We start from the raw sequence: 16,637 nt of genomic DNA, 5'->3' as shown, positions 1-16,637 counted from the left end.
TGCTGAAACAAAAACCGTAGCAGAAGCATGAAACTGTGAAGGTCGTAAATCACAGTCTTTAAATTGGATCTGCAGCTTATAAAATCCAAATGACCTTGATTCTGATGACAAACAAGAAGAGTTTAAGCAAGATTACATGAATATTGCTTCATATTATTTTTATCTTTGAAAGAATCTGGAAAATCAGCAGTCCCTACTCTGTTCTACACAGAAAAACAGAACTAATGCTGCCGTTACAAATCATTAAGCACAGAAATCATTATCACACAGTTACCTGTACCAGAAATTTTGTCGATTCTAAATTAGAAGGAAGAGAAATTAAGAAAAGTTATGAGAGAATGAGCAGCATTCAATTAATATTTTAATGCTTTTTCTGGATATAGGCAGCTGTTACTCTTATGAGAAAGCACACTCTCGCTTCAAGCTCAGTATTTCTAAACTCCCTGAACGCTGAGATGATCTCATCAACATAAGTAGATCCTTGGAATACATAAACAATATGTTGTCAATAGAAAAAATAGCATTCCTTAATTCAGACTTTTCAAGGGCAGAGAAATATCTAACTCAAGAGGTAGGCGTCATTGAATATGACACAAATGAACAAAATTCACAAATACTTAAAAAAGTTATTCCAGTCTAAGCAAAAGTTAACATGGAAACAAAGGAAAAAAAAGAAAAGATATGCATATCCTGACCATAAAGTTACAGGGTTTTATGGCAATCCTAATCAGACCACAGCATGTATCAGTCAGCCATATTCAGAATTAGGACATCACTTTATAGTTTCAAATATGAAGCAAACATTCAGAGAAGCCATCTCCTATCAATAAGGTAATAGACCTGGCATTCGGAAATAATAGGAGATGTATCACTAATAGCAGTTCAAACACAAAAAGACACATTAGACAGCATAAAACTCTGTTTCTTCAGACATCTGAAAAATGTATTAAGATTCAAAACAGATTTTTTTGCTTTTAATACAAACGACCTTTACCTTCAGCATTTGTTCATTTTCAGCTGCAAACAGTGAAACGGAGCCAAAGACTAACTTGAACAGCTTGAGATACAGATTGGAGAGTTCCACATTAGAGCCCATTTCTGGCAGCCGATCCAGAAGATACTCTACCAAAATCGTTGCAAAGAGGGCAGAGGTAGTAGGGTTTGCCAAGAAGGAATTGGCAACAATCTATAAAAGGAAACCACAAAGGAATTATTGATGTAATGAAAAGAACAGAGAGATAAATGCACTACCCCTTTAAAAAAAAAAAAAAAAAAAAAAAAACTAAGACAAATTTCTTCCCCCTTCTCCACTGATACCCAAGTGATTCAGGTTATCCTCAGTGGAAAACAGCCACGTATGCAACTTGAGCATTCAAGTTTAAAGTTTAATTTAAAACATGTATTAATAGGACTTGGGTTCTGTAAAACAGTAGGTCAGAACATTAAACACAACTGAACAAAACAAGAACTCGACAATGTTCAATACTTTTCAAGAATGAAGTCCATTTACATCTAAACTGAAGTCCTCATGTTTGTATTACATCACTTAGTCTGCAAAGTTTTTGAAAATTCATCTTTACAAAGTATTTTTATAGACTGCTTCAAATCTTGCATGCTAATTTCAACATTATTATTTATAATTCCACTTCAGCCCTATGGACTTCAAGGCATTAAGCTATCTTCTACAGGTTTATTATCAATTGAAAAAAGTAAACAAAAACATAATACCTGAAGAGCATAGTTTTTTGAGATTCTCTCCACCATATAAGGAACAGTAGTCTGAAAGATTTCTTTAAAAGTTAAAGGGTTCATCATTGTGAACACACCGGCAAAATGCTCCAGAACTTCCTTTTCCTCTTTCATTCTGACTGTCTGACAGTTTGCTACTCGAACATACGTCTGTCCATTTCCTGCTATTTGGACCTATGGGAATTTACAAAATGCATATATTGGTTGCAGAATTTGAATAACTTCACCTACTATTCTTAAAACATCTTTTGAAAAAATCTGAGATTTTACAGGTTCCACATGCAAGCCCCATACAATCAGAATTTGGGCACAAGAGCCAACAGTGACAAAACAAATATTAAAATAAGAGTATTTTCAGCACAGATTTTAAAACCATGAAGTCAGGAGAGGAAAAAGACAACAGCAGGAGATATCATAGTGTAATTGTAAAGTTACTTAATTCCAAATCACATACATTCACATTTCATCTGTACTTTGTGTAACTACAGAAGATAAACATAGCCCTGTGAATGCTTCAACTGATAGCTAAACTATCTCTTTGAAGAAAAGATTTAATCCACTACAGGAAAGACAATGATTTTTAGTCCGACCTGCCTTCATAAACACAGAAAACAACAACTGTTAAGAAAATCATTTGCTCCTTGCAAGTTATAACTACTTGGAAATTCATAAAATTTCCCAATAGCTGTGGTCCTGAAATTAAAGACTTAATGAAAACATACTACACATGAAATTTCTCTTTTAGCTGACAAATAAATCCTTGTTAAAAGATCTAATACATGATAACAGGTTACATACCTGATAAATATCTAAAGCTTGCATTGCATATTTTACCAGTTTTATATAGATTTGAGTCTCCTTGGGTTGCAACTGCTTATTGGGAATGAATTGTGCTTCTGAAAGAAGATAAAGAATAAGACAGGAATTAACCGTTAAAAAATACTATTTGCTTTCATGCTAGAGAGTTTTAATCATAGAATTACAAAAGACAAACGTAATTAAATATTATGCAGTTTTACCACCAGGAGCTTTGCATGATGTTATGCCCCACGTGATTGTCTTGACACCACAGACCAAAGTTTTTACTAAGCTTCGGCAATCTGTGACCTGAAATGTCTGTTTATCCTCTTTTTCTTTCTCCCCTTGTTTTTCAAACACAGGTACTGGCGCAGGGGCCACTGGAGTGGCTGGGGCAGGAGATGGAACAGGAACAGGTGCTGCATTTCCTGCTGTCGGTACTCCGGGTAACGCGGCTTCAGCAGTCCCAAGTTCAGACTGTGGCTTGCATTTTTTAAAAATTACAGAAAGCTGGTACCGTGCTATAGTGTGAAATTTCAGAACAAAAACCTAGGGCACAAAGAGGAAAGGCAAATGAAAGAGCAGGAAAGGGGAAGAAAAAAAAAATAAGTTTCTTCTGCAAAAATCATTATAAGTTTAGTAATACCAATACTTCAAGTCAGCATACTTAGATCAATAAAATTTACAACTAAGTATTTCTCAAGTCATTCAAATGACAGCAAATATTTTTAAGCACATCAACAAAGTAGCTTGCTTACTTCTCAGCAAATATTTTTACTTTTAGAACTTGTTAAAACTAGAAAAACCATCAACTAAAAATTGATCTCTCTACAGTTCTACTTAACTACTTAAAAGCTATTTGAATTCATTTTTTAAAATAAGACAGTATTTGAGTCTATATATATATTTACTATTAAGCATAAAAAGCTGATTTTTTCAGACATACATATAATGTATGTTAGATGTATTAAAAGATGTATACATTATAGGTTTAAGTTCTAGTTTTATGCAGTATATCACATTTAGAAAGCAATAACCAATCCTGCAGAACAGTCGTCCCCAACATTTCTGCCTCTTGGCTGATACTAAACAAGGGACATGTTGCACAAGGTTTCAGTTTAAAGTTTTCTGTACTTCCCTGATTTTAAAGCCTAGATCTACTTGGCTTGCTCTGATATTTTCCCACTACCACCACAGTTCTGTGCACTCCCTTCTTCTCTAGATGTGTCCTCTCTGAATTCACATGTTATTACAAATTTTGATTTGATAAATAAATGACCAAACAACTGTGCTACATTACAGATTTTTTAAAAAAGCAGGGATAAAAGTACAAGTTTATTTGGAAGGCAAACTCTATGAGAAAGCTACTTGAGTTTGAGAAGTTTGGAATAAAGGACCCACTGCAATACACAACATTGAGATTTTTCACTTGCACCGTCACTTCTGTTTTGTATTTAGTATGAAAGCCATTCCCTAAACTACTACTACCCTAAGAAAAAAAAGTTTAGGGGTAATACTAAACAATCTGAAGATGATTAAAATGACTAAATCTCTTCCCTGGTGCATTCAGAACCATGACAGTGTGTCACAGCTTTCAGGGTGCATCCCTGATTTTTAAAAATAATAAAAAATAACAAAACAAAAAAGCCTCCAAAAAATCCTCCCTATAAGGAAGATCCTTTAAAAAGATCAGTAGGTCTTGAAAGTGGATATTTCACATGTTGCAGGTTGTACTGGGCTATGCCAAGGACCTGTGAGATAATCTGCATTCAGGATGAAAAAAACCCATAAGCAGAAGGCACTAAAAAAAATACCATTCTTATACATCCTTAAGTGCAAAAAAAAGGAGATTACAATTTAAATTTAAATGAATTTTTTTAAAAATAAGAACAACAGTCAAGCTACCCCCACCATCACAGACACTCCATTTCCTGATTTGAAACAAGTCACTGAATGAATAAGCTGAGTTGGCAAAGCATCTCCGCTACACTTGAGATATTATCCCAGTTGTACAGCATTTTGAAAAGCCCTTCCCTGAAGCATTAAAATGAAATATATTATGCAGACTGGTTCTACATATTCTCATTTCCGAAGAAAGGAGAAAGTGAAATGTAACTGACAACATACTATAAAATAGGATACTCAATTTAATATCAAATGTTTTAAACAAATCAATACCTCCAGCATTCTCATAAGAATATCTCTACCATTTCCATTCTCCTGTTCACTTTTAGACCGGATACAGTCTACCAAATTTAGCAGAAGCTTGCAAGACATTGTCTGGATACTGCTAGGCAACGACTCATCATCAATGTTCTTGGCAAATAACTGGACAGCAAGGGAGAGATCATTGAGTGGTAAATGCTGACGGACATGATGTACCAGGTCTGCCAGTGTACTATATGCAAGCGGTCTATCAGTAAAAACAAGAAATGAAGAAAACACATTGAGGACAATTATAATCACCGTTAATTGGACTTAACCAATAATTACTGCCTGGAGCTATTTCCAAGATTCTCAATTCAAATTTTCTATTTTTATATGCAAATCCAGAGTTCACAAGGCTTTCTCAATTATACAACAGAATCATAACCTGTATAATCTAACCAAAGATACATTAATCTGTCCCACAACACTAATATTACCTCTCTGATCTTCCTTCCCCCATTGCTGAACAGCCTCAGCACATGTTTTCATCTACATACAGTTAAGAGCAAATTACCATGTTTTAAGCCACATGTTAAGCAGTGCTGGTAAGCTCTTTCACAATTTATCATTGATGATTCATGATTTCAAAAGTAATTACAAAAACCCGATAAATTTTTAAAGCAATTTTATTTTCAAATACCAGGTTTAAGCATCTAGTAAATACTTCTAATCCATGTCTTCAATAAGGTACACTTGATACTTAAGCACAAGGAAATAATTCTCCTAGGTCACATACATCAATTTGGTCAGCAGAAGTACCTGATACACTATTAAAGACAGAAAGCAAGTATTCTCCCCTTTTTTTTCATTTGCAACTAAGTTTTAAGGTACTTATTGACAAAACAGTTTAAATCTCATTCAGATTTTACACTGGACACAAGATTTAGGCTGTTTCATTAAATATTGGGCAAGGATTGAGTTGACTTCCCTGTGACCACTGTTGTGGTTGTGCTCTGCAATTCAGAAAATTAAATAATTTTCATTTGCCCGTTTATCTCATTTTGCCCTACGCTCACACTACCATTCTGCACCATCGACGTGTACAGCACTTCGCAAACAATTTATACCAGCAGCTCTTCCATATTAGAATCTAATAAAATTAGTTATTTAAAGCGAAGATTTGGGACCCTATACAGACATTGTGGGAAATACTACTAAACCTTGAAAGAAACCAGCCTTGGCAGGCATTAATTTATTCTTTCTGTCATACCTCAGTGTCTCTCGGGCAGTGTATCCAGAGCCAATTAGTATAGATTCATCAAATAGCTTGTCCATACATGGAATAAATTCTGTAATCAAAAAAAAAAAAAAAGGATAAAAAAGCTATACATAATGGCACAATTACAAACCAACACAAATGTCCATCATCGAATGGTAATTACTCGGATGAACAGATACTTGGAAAGCTAGAAAAACCACTTGTTCAGAATGCCACCTTATTCAGATGATTTTTTTTTTAACGAAAAGCAAAAAAAGGCACATAAAAAAAAAAAATCACACATGCTCCCAAAATAATCAGAAGTATGGAATGCTCCAAAAGAAATAGTAAGCAATAGGCCTCTTAAGTACACATAAACTGTTGAAATCTTTCTAGTTTAGACATGTTTTTAAGAAGTACTACATACGGCTCCTCAGGTCTGTTGTCAAGATGTGCTTAGCAGCAATCAGAAGCTCCTTCCGGAGGTGCGCTGTTTCGGCTGGACAATTGGAGAGCAGCTGCAACATTCCTTTTACCATTTGCTGAGAATATTTAGCCACTAATTCCTACAACAAAAAAAAAAAAAAAGAAAAAAAAAAAAAGAATGCAATTATTATGACATTCTATTTTAAAACTTTGCTTTACATTTGCAAAATAACATTCAATTAAAATTCACTTGTGTCTCTTTAAGAAGCCTACTTATACAAAGAAAATACACAAGCCATTCCAAAACCACCTGGGACAGGGAGAATGGCACATTTTTACTTTGCTGTAAAGTAAAATCTACTTTACTTCAGATTTGCTGCACAAATGCTCTTTTCTCCAATCCACTGCAGCCATGCTGGTCACCTGCCTGCCATCACTAGAGATCTGTTGCAACAAAGAAACAAAAAAGCAACCTACCTGGTAAATTCTTATGATGTAAGCCAAAAAAGACAACGTTTTAATTTGAGCAGCAATAAAATCGGCATATAATTCCTTGTTATAAAGTTTATGTTGCCTGAAATTAAATTGAACAGTGGTTACAACTTGTTCCTCCTCTTTAATACCTTCATTCAGGAAATTCACAGAAGTTTCAAATTACATTATCTTGTATCGAGGTTCTTGCTTCATAAGGCAATAAAATCACCATGGGAGAGCCCGTTTTCAACAAGCTCGCTGCCATTCAAATTCCCAGCATCTTACACTCTAAGCAGAAACACACAGCCCTGAGGCTGCCATACAATTTTCAACTTTCTGCAGAAAGCCATGCCAATACATTAACATCAAACACTTGTCTCTGTTCCCCTAACTGGGGCAATTTTTTTTTTTTCCCAAGCAATATTCCCTCCTACAGACTTGTCTGTCTCAAGCTTCACCCACTTATTCAGATCATCCAGGCAAACAGTGAAAGACAGAGATCTTACTCCTACTGCCCTGCTCAGCACAACTTGCTGCTCCTTAGAAACATCCAACCCAAACCATTCAATGATTCTATGACTCTATAATTCTATGATCTCTCTCTGAAACAGAAAAAGCAGCACCCATATCACCTACATCACACGGCTTCACCTAAGCTATACCTTGGAAGATCAAAAATGAATCACTGGTGGTACGGTAAAGATCAAACAACAACAAACGTGCTGGCTAACATGGTCTCCACCACATACTGTCTGTGGTAATAGGGAATTCTGTCAGAAACTCTATTTTTAAAAGTGCATCATCAAATAATAAATTGGGATCTACTGCAGAGCTATGGATTTTATCAGTGATACAGAACAGAAATATTCAGATCTGCCAATTCACCTACAAAACTGCGACAATTTTAAGTCAAATAATTATTGCTACTTTTGAGATTAAAAGCATTAAGACTAGAAACAAAAATCACAGGATGCAAGACAAAAATATTCTGGGCAGTCCTGAAGAGCAGGTTTAAGAAGTTTATCCCAAATATCATCAAAATACTGTCAAAATGCTCTTACCTCGCTTGAGCAGAAACCTGTATTATAATAGTGTTCATAATCAAGGGCACAAATTCAGCTACTACATTATGGATGTTCAGTTTGTAGAGCTTTAAAAAAAGAAAAGTATTATTAGAGAAATTCACACTCGCAGTCAACTTATCCAAGAGCTAATCAGAAAAAATGAAGAAATCTCAGTGGCTTATCTTTAGACCATATTTTAATCTCAAAACTGGTAGTAAAACATACTGCCATGTATGTTAGCCAGCAGAAGTTACACAAGCCATTCAGGAATAAAAAGTATTAACATGCAAAATACTAACCTGATACATAAGAACAACAATAATAGGTAGCTCAGCCAAGACCTTTAGAGATAAAGATCCTCTGGGAATTATAGAATGCTGAAAGAAAGAATACATGTTTTATAAACAGATTAGTAATTAATTCAAAAAAGTATTTGAAATACATTTTAAAAGAAACTGCTCATTTTATTAGCACTATAGTTAGCACATTTAAAAAGCACAAAACTATTTGGTATTAAATGAAATAAAAATCCTGTAATTACAGCTGCATAGAAAATACTTGAAAAGTTTCAATCAGCTTCTACAAATAAATCTGAGTAAGAAAAACAAGCAAAAAGAAAGCCTATTACCTTTACCTGCCCTTATGATTTGGGGTACTGTGAGACAGACACAGTTAGAATACTCACTGTCCTCGTTTCACTATCTTCTCGCTCAGGGTTTACTTTCACCACGATTGTTGTAATCATGCCAACCATTTCAGGAGTAGGAACAGTGTTCTCTGGAATCACCTGAGGACTCTCAAAATATCGATTCTAGAAGCAAAGAGCAGAAGAAAAATATAATAATGCTAGTAACAGTCAAAAGGCCATTCACCTCATTAGAACTCCTCCATATAGTTTTTCCCCACAACTTATGGCAGACAGTTTTTTTGTCTCTGTGCGTGACATTTACACCGCAGTACCTACTAGGACTGCACATACACCCCGCAACCCTTCACTCCCACCACAGCAAGAAGCAGGAAAGCAACCCCAGCTAAAGTGGTTCTTTTGCTAAAGAAAACCTTCCAAACAGACACTCTGTATCACTGAGGAAGAGCAGGCAAGGGCCTCCACAGAGAACAAGAAGAGCTGTAGCTGCTGGAAAGTTATCACCTTACCCTTCCCTCAAAAAAACCCACATTCGGCTACATGGACACCACCGCAGTCAACTGACTAGCTGACTGACCAGGTAAACTTCTGTAAGCTTACTTCAGTTTCTCATACTAGTAATACTGTGCCAGAAACAGAAAGCTTTCTAATTCAAAATCTAAATTTACCCATTTTTAGATGTATTTTTGTTAAATATTTTTATTAAAACCATATTTATTTTGTATCACTAGATACAAAACTAGTTATGCTAAGATCTTTCTGAGATAAAATTAAGAAATAAAAACTAGTTTTCCGACAATAGCAAGTGCAATTTAAGAAATAAAAAGCTTACCACTACTTTCGGAAGTTCCTTGTAAATCTGTTTCACAAAGTCCAAAAAATGATGAATCTAGAAAGGAAGAAGTCAGTTTACCATAAAGAAAAAAAAAATTACAATTTTATAATCTCAGTACAACTACAGTACAATTACATAAAATCTTTAGTCACGACTAGACTATATGTTTCATTATATTTTAAAAGAACCTGAAAGCGTTCTCCTATTTCCTTCTGTTCTGCCAATATCAATTCAAACTGCACTTGGAAAGAATCCAATTTACCTATCATCTGAATGTCGTCCCAATACAGTATTATTAGAAATAATTACTATAAACCAACTAAGTCTTCCCAGGAGAAAATCAAGGAAAGAAAGCAAAAGAATAAAAATAGAAACTCCCCAATACTCCCTCATGCGTCCCAGAAGAGAAGCAACGGGAACTAGGGCAGGGAGAAGACAATCACAATATTCTTTTTCCAGGACTTTCCCTTCACAAACTAAAAAGGTGTCAATTCTCTTCCCTTCTATCGGAATTTTATTCCTTAGTCTAATCACAACTAGGCTTTAACAGTTTGTTTTTTTTTTCCCCAGGGGTGCTAGCACTATGCAATCCTCTTTTTAAAATTACTTTAAGGTAAAAAAACAAAAACAAACAAAAAAAAAAAACCCACACTAAATATATGGTTACCACAACAGGTCAGCCAATATAAAAGGACAGGAGGAAAAACAAACCAGCCAACCAACCCACCCACCGGAACAAAATAACAATTCTGAAGAGCATGGCAGTAAATTCTATACCATGCAACAACATTTATGACCTACTTCTTGAGTGATTGCTGGTCGGAACTGTTTGTGCAATTCAATAATTATTCTCAAGCAAATCAGTACATTTTCTTCATTCTCCGTCTGAAAAGAGGATAATCTTTAGTGAGCCTACTGCTGCATTCTTCAACTGCTCTGTAAGTACTTCAAAACCCTATAAAATTATACTCATCTCAGAAACCTACAAGCGCTCCATTAATACAAATTTGCATGAGCAAGATGCCTTTCCATTGCTACAACTTTACCTTGCAGTCTTATAGTATGGCTACAAAATAAATCCACCCCTACCCCAAAAAAGCCGATAGTTTCAACCACTGTGTACCATCAGACCTGTTCCTAATGCCCCACAGACAGAGACACAAGTGGGGCTATGTACACACCAAGACACCTCCACACAGAGCACGTTATTTTCTGTGGACTTCAAATGACAGTGTTTTCAACCCCAAGTAAGACACACAACAGTCTCTAGAATAAGATATCTGTACTCATATAAGCCAGAAAAGTGTTGATGAACAAAATCTTGCCTAGCGTGAGAACAGTTCCTTGCATTTATAAAATTCAAGTCTCTAAACGACAGAAGAGAACGTGCAGAAAGCCTGTAGATAACAAGATATCACACTGGTAAAGCCTAACCAGAATGCCCTTCCACTCTTGCTCCAGAAACACAGCTATCTAAAATCCTACCCCAGCAGTTTTTGGAGATGAATAAAGAGGAAAATCTTTCTGAAAATTTGAAACAGTTTTAAGACAAAAAAAAATACCTCTAGAAATCTAAACATCACAGAGAGGATATTTTTGGTATGAAGACGAAGATGTTCATTTGTTGGTATTCTGTGAATTATTTCAAGCACTAGCTTTCGGAGTTGCTATAAAAAGAGGAAAAATAAAGATATGATACAAATTTCTAAAAGCCCACAAAAAACAACAATTGGTTGCAACATCTTTCCAGCTTAACACTTCTGCATGCTTAAAAAGAAAAAAAAGCCATTGTACTCTGTGTAGACGCACACTTATATACAAACACATGATGCTTCCTACTACCCACATATGTGAATAAGGCAAATTTAACTAATTTATAGTTGCAAAATGCAAGTTATCAGACTTTTTTTGAGGAACTCAGTTTTAAGTATTTAATGACATAGATTCAACTTTCGCCTCTCATTCCACAGTATAGTCAGTAACTTGTAACAATGCATCGTATTTCAGTGAGAAAGCCAATTCTGTTGCACCTAGTTTTTCCTCATTTTTCACAGAAGTCCACATTTGCAAAGTTTACAAGTAACTTATTTAGAAACTGGACTTCTTCAGTTTCATTCCAAACAACAGATCTATTTTTAACAAGAAAGTCCACAGTTCATCAGGTTAACAAAGTACTTCACTGAACGAGTGTCTGCTGCGCACATTTCAAAAAGGTAGGGGATGCTCCACACAGCTTACCTGTGCTGGCTTCTCCTGCAGAAACTGAACTTCTCCATCCTGTAGAAAGGTGAGAAACCTAGGGATGATGTGTTCCAAGAAGGTAGAATATTGAGGGGATGATGTCACATTCTAATCAAGAAAAAAAAAAGAAAAAACCACACCAAAAAATGGGGAGACCAGACATAATAGACATTACACAGATGATATTACGCTACATTCAAAGACACTATTAAACATTTTCAGTGACGCCTTAATAGATTCAGTGATGAAGCATCTGCTGACACACTACTGCAATAGAGCACTATTAGTGAAACAAAGAGAAGTGAATACAAATTAATCTCTTTCCTCCAATCCCAATGGACTGAAATACGATTTTTCTTTGCTATCTTAATAATCACCTCACAGAGAAAATAAAATTGGCATAACATAAAGCTATTTTAAATGGGAGGAAAAAAAAACTAAAACACTATAGATGTTCTTGAACAAGAAAGATTGTCAAGTGCACCCACACTTGAGTGCTCTAGAATTCCCAAGACTTTTCAGCCACTGTTAAATTGATATTTAGTTATGCATACAGCAGCCAAACTGAGCATTACTTTCCACTGTGAAAATAATCTTGTACTACTATCCACTTGTGAAGCCAGAAGAAATATTAGATGAGCAAGCTTCCTCCATCTGCAACTGCGGCATCTGCCTCAAAATAAAATCTAACTTGGCCAGTGTGAGGTTCATTTTGAAACTCAGCTGTAGTTTAGGTACATGCTGTTGGACGATTCTCTGAAGTATCTGTGATACAGAAGCATACTGGTCTGTTAATAAAGGTACAAACAAGAATGCAGCATTCTTTTGTAAAATCTACATAGATATTTCAGGGGTTTAACATTATTCCTTGAATAACCTTAATTTTTTATAAAGCCACCTCCTTTTATAGATTTCCACTACCATTCTCTACTTTGCAGGGAGATTTAGTAACATGAAACCATAAATCTTATTACACAAGGCACTTTGTGCAAACAAAGGGTTTTTTTATCTCAAGGGCTTTCAAGAAAGCAGACATACCATAATAAGGGCACAAAAACATTTTAAATGCATGTGCTGGTTTTGGCTGGGACAGTTAATTTTCTCCACATTAGGCAGCAGGGGGCTGTGTTTTGGGTTTGTGCTGGAAACAGTGATAATGCAGGGATGTCGTCCTTATTGCTGAGCAGGGCTTACACTGAGTCAAGGCTTTTTCTGCTTCTCACCCCACTCCACCAGCGAGGAGGCTGGGGGTGCAAACAAAAGCAGGAGGGGACACAGCTGGGACAGCTGACCCCAACTGACCAAAGGGATATTCCATACCATAGGACATCATGCTCAGCAGATAAAGCTGGGGGAAGTAGAAGGGCGGGGGGGACACACAGTCGGAGTTACGGCCTTTGTCTTCCCAAGTAACAGTGACACGTGATGGAGCCCTGCTTTTCTGGAGATGGCTGAACACCTGCCTGCCAACGGGAAGTAGTAAATGAATTCCTTGTTTTGCTTTGCTTGTGTGCATGGCTTTTGCTTTGCCTATTAAACTGTCTTTATCTCAACTCACAAGTTTTCTCATTTTTACTCTTCCAATGCTCTTCCCTATCCCAGCGGGGAGGAGTGAGCAAGCGGCTGTGTGGGGCTTATTGCCAGATGGGGTTAAACCACGACAATGCAAGACAGAATAGTGTCAACAGCAGACTAGCCCTCATCTTCTCTTCACCTCAAGGGTCTTCCAAAGAAAGTCCAGCTGTATCTTCTCCTCCTCTACTTCCCCCTTCCCTACAGTCTTTTCAATTTTGAAAGACTCCTAACCTCCCCAACTTTATGCCATGAGAATGGTCCTAGTTTGAAGAAAGGCAGGGAAGTTTCCAACAAGATATGAAATGGGTATTGCAGCATTCTTGGAAAGTGGTTCACAAATCCATTCAAGGAAATGTACACCTTCACAAGTTCAGCTTAAATTTCTGAAAGCACATTCTTTGCTAAACAGCAAAGAGCAGAAAATTAGCAGCACTCTCGATATCTATGAATTGCTGTTCTGAACCACATAAGAAACTACTCTAACCAAGTTCAGAATTACACCGCTGGCACAAAACATCAGAAGCAGCAATGGAAGTTGATTCTGGAAGCTTTTTGTCCTCCAAGAGACTGGAGAAACAATGAATACAGACCATTTGGAATCCAGAATCTCTATGAAGACATGGAGAAGAAAAAAATCCCCCTCAAACAAATAATTTCCGAGAAACAAGATGCAAAATTAAACATTTCCATCCAGAAATTGGTTTAGAAGAGCAACATCCTCTGCTAGCCCAGAGCAACACCCTAGCAACTAGCACTGTCAAGCGGATAACATTATGGTGAAGCACCTCCATTTTAAACTTCATGTCAAAAAGTCCTCCAGAATCATCAATCCATGTTCAGTTCTACCCCTACCTAGAGAGGCATCCAGATCAATAATGCAGCCAACAGAATCCGAAGGCTGTAACTTCCAGCAAACAGCTAAGTTTTTAAAAAAACTTTTTTTCAATTGAAGTGAAAAATAAAACCTGTTGAACTTCAGAGCTACGGGAAGCTGAAGTACGAGATAGAGAAGAGTTATAAGGAGACTATGGAAACAGAAGATGAAAAGAAACCATCTAGCATAACAACATGAAACAATACTGTCCACTACCTCCAAAGGAATAAAGGAAACTAGAACTATATTAGTGGTTCCTTTTGCTCCCTCAAGTATTTTCCAACAAATAGAACTGTACTTGAGCATAAGTCAAATCTTCATCTCTTTACATAGGACCACACTACAGAACCAAGTGAGTTCCAAGAGAAGAAAGGCACTCCATCTTGAACATTATCAAAACAAATATTGAACAAGTTCCTCCCTACTGAAGACAAGAGCAAAGAGAACCAACTAAGCCTTCAGATTTTAAACAGATCACTAGACTAAGCTGTTAAAACCATTCTTTTACTCAGATAACAAATTGTTTCAGAGATGGCAGGTCAGATTAAACAGATACAAAACTCCACAAGGATACTTTTAGATAGGCACTTATGGTAACATGAAGCTCTGCTCACCCTGTGTGCATATAGAAGCAGAACTGTCACAGACATCTACTTATTTGCTTATACACACTAATTAAAGCTTTTAACTTTTTTTTATAGTACAATTAGACCAGCTCTAAATTTATTATTCCACTGTGTTAACCTGTTGGATGTAACATCGCATAAAGCTTACTTAAAAATATCCAGACATTAAACTAGACTGAATGTGTATCTGTGTTTTCACATCATGGACCAGGTGAGATCACTTCAAATAAAGCAGGTAAGGACAGAATATGTTATAGTGGTAGCACTCTTTTTTATTGCAACTTGACTAAAAAACTAGATACAGAGAGAATCACAGTGATCCTAAGATCTTGAACTTATTCTACAAAATAACAAGTTCTCTATAATTTCAAAACAGACAAATAATAACTAAGCATTCCATTAAAGTATAAATTCTGCTGACACAGGGTTGGTTTAACTTGTGTCTCACTTTTTTTCTGCTGCTCATGTAAACTTGACGGTCCATTACTATGCAGAAGATGTCACTGGAGCCACCTCCACTCGTGATGTCAGATTCTGCATCTGACAACTTCTCCTTCACTTCTATACTATGGAACTACTCAGAGGAATCATAAGGGCCTCTGCTTCATGAAGGCACAATACACATTTGAACTAAACAAAAAATGCTTTAAATACAGAGATTTCATAGCATTCAACAAAATAGAAGAAACATCTATTACTCCACCTTTATTTAAACGCTTACTGAATAGAGAGCTCTTTCATTTAAGTCTAAATGTTGTAATTCTTCAATAACCTGGCTAATTCCTAAATACAAACCTGAAACTAATGACTTACAACAATATAAATCATAAGTCACATGATACTAATATTAATATTTTAGCCACATAACATCAGAAACCAAACCAACATACATTAAGCACAAGAAAGACTGTCACTTCAGAAGGTTGGGGGTTTTGGTGGAGTTTTGTTGTTTGGAGGTGGTTTTTTGGTTTTTGTTTTTTATTTACCTCAAAATTCTCACTGACTTCTTGCATCATTTTCAATTTGGTTTCATCGGCTGAAAACGAAAATTCAAGCAAAAAAAAATTAAATATAAAACTACATTACGAAGGAAAATACCTGGTTCATTGATAAAAGAAGCAATCAGATCTTATCAGTTTAGCTATCACTGCCCAATCACAAGGCACACAATTCTCACAAACAACCATCACGCAACTGCACACACACACAGCTCGCTCACTTTGGCTCATGCAAGTATTAATCATCATGTTGCTTCTTCAATAATCAAAACTCAAATGAAATTCAAAGGGAATTCAACACACATTTATGAGATGTCTAAACAATACTGCAACGTTTGTGAAACAAACTTCTGAAGAACTGTAACTTTCAACAAAAAAAAGTATCTTACGTGTATTGACATCCGTAAGAGCAGCCACAAACTGAAGGTATTTTTTCATCAGAGTGGTTTGGTCCACCACCGTAGGCCCTTGTGCTGAAACAAATGCCATCTTGGAGGAGGAAGGATCAGCTTTCAGTACGTAAAATCAAGACCAACACACCTACAAAAAAACCAAACAAATATTTGTTAGTTTATATGGCTGGTTAACAGCAGCCATCGCCATCACCTGCATCCATTCATTTGACACATGGAAGAGAACACATCTTTTCCAAAAACCACGACTGTCAGGTTTACAAACACGCTGCCTAGCACGGGCAGCGCTCAGCACCACCGGCACACTTCCAGGTACGAGCGGGGACCGGGCTGCTCACTCTGCACAGACACCCCCATGTTCTGCGTGGTTTCGTTTCTCGCAGGAGCCGCGGGCTCAGGGATGCTCCTGCCACCACACACCTGTCACCTTGTCCTCCGACCCGGCCAGTTCCCAAATTTACAGCAACCCCTGGACGCACCCCGGCAGGACTCGCTCCCAGAGGGGCCTGAAC

The 16,637-nt window shown here is 36.5% G+C and overlaps 1 protein-coding gene across 1 annotated transcript in view; it reads right to left on the bottom strand.

The window, feature by feature from the left end:
* TRRAP (transformation/transcription domain-associated protein) overlaps window positions 1-16,201 on the bottom strand; it is a gene marked incomplete at its 3' end in the record, with an annotated part of 43,696 nt that extends 27,495 nt beyond the window's left edge. The window contains exons 1-17 of the mRNA XM_010075121.1: window positions 16,102-16,201; window positions 15,701-15,750; window positions 11,637-11,747; window positions 10,961-11,065; window positions 10,200-10,283; window positions 9,396-9,452; window positions 8,603-8,728; window positions 8,217-8,294; window positions 7,915-8,003; window positions 6,857-6,953; window positions 6,381-6,519; window positions 5,966-6,044; window positions 4,726-4,960; window positions 2,769-3,096; window positions 2,548-2,645; window positions 1,729-1,923; window positions 995-1,186 (exon numbers count right to left, since the gene is read on the bottom strand). Coding sequence (XP_010073423.1) covers window positions 995-1,186; window positions 1,729-1,923; window positions 2,548-2,645; window positions 2,769-3,096; window positions 4,726-4,960; window positions 5,966-6,044; window positions 6,381-6,519; window positions 6,857-6,953; window positions 7,915-8,003; window positions 8,217-8,294; window positions 8,603-8,728; window positions 9,396-9,452; window positions 10,200-10,283; window positions 10,961-11,065; window positions 11,637-11,747; window positions 15,701-15,750; window positions 16,102-16,201 — 2,163 coding nt within the window. The remainder of the gene's footprint in view (window positions 1-994; window positions 1,187-1,728; window positions 1,924-2,547; window positions 2,646-2,768; window positions 3,097-4,725; window positions 4,961-5,965; window positions 6,045-6,380; window positions 6,520-6,856; window positions 6,954-7,914; window positions 8,004-8,216; window positions 8,295-8,602; window positions 8,729-9,395; window positions 9,453-10,199; window positions 10,284-10,960; window positions 11,066-11,636; window positions 11,748-15,700; window positions 15,751-16,101) is intronic.
* Between the last annotated feature and the right edge of the window lie 436 nt (window positions 16,202-16,637).

This window comes from Pterocles gutturalis, unplaced genomic scaffold, assembly GCF_000699245.1.
Source record: "Pterocles gutturalis isolate BGI_N339 unplaced genomic scaffold, ASM69924v1 scaffold9057, whole genome shotgun sequence".
NCBI classification, from domain to species: domain Eukaryota; kingdom Metazoa; phylum Chordata; class Aves; order Pterocliformes; family Pteroclidae; genus Pterocles; species Pterocles gutturalis.
The sequence above is the reverse complement of the archived record's forward strand: the minus strand, read 5'-3'. Positions and strand labels throughout refer to the sequence as shown.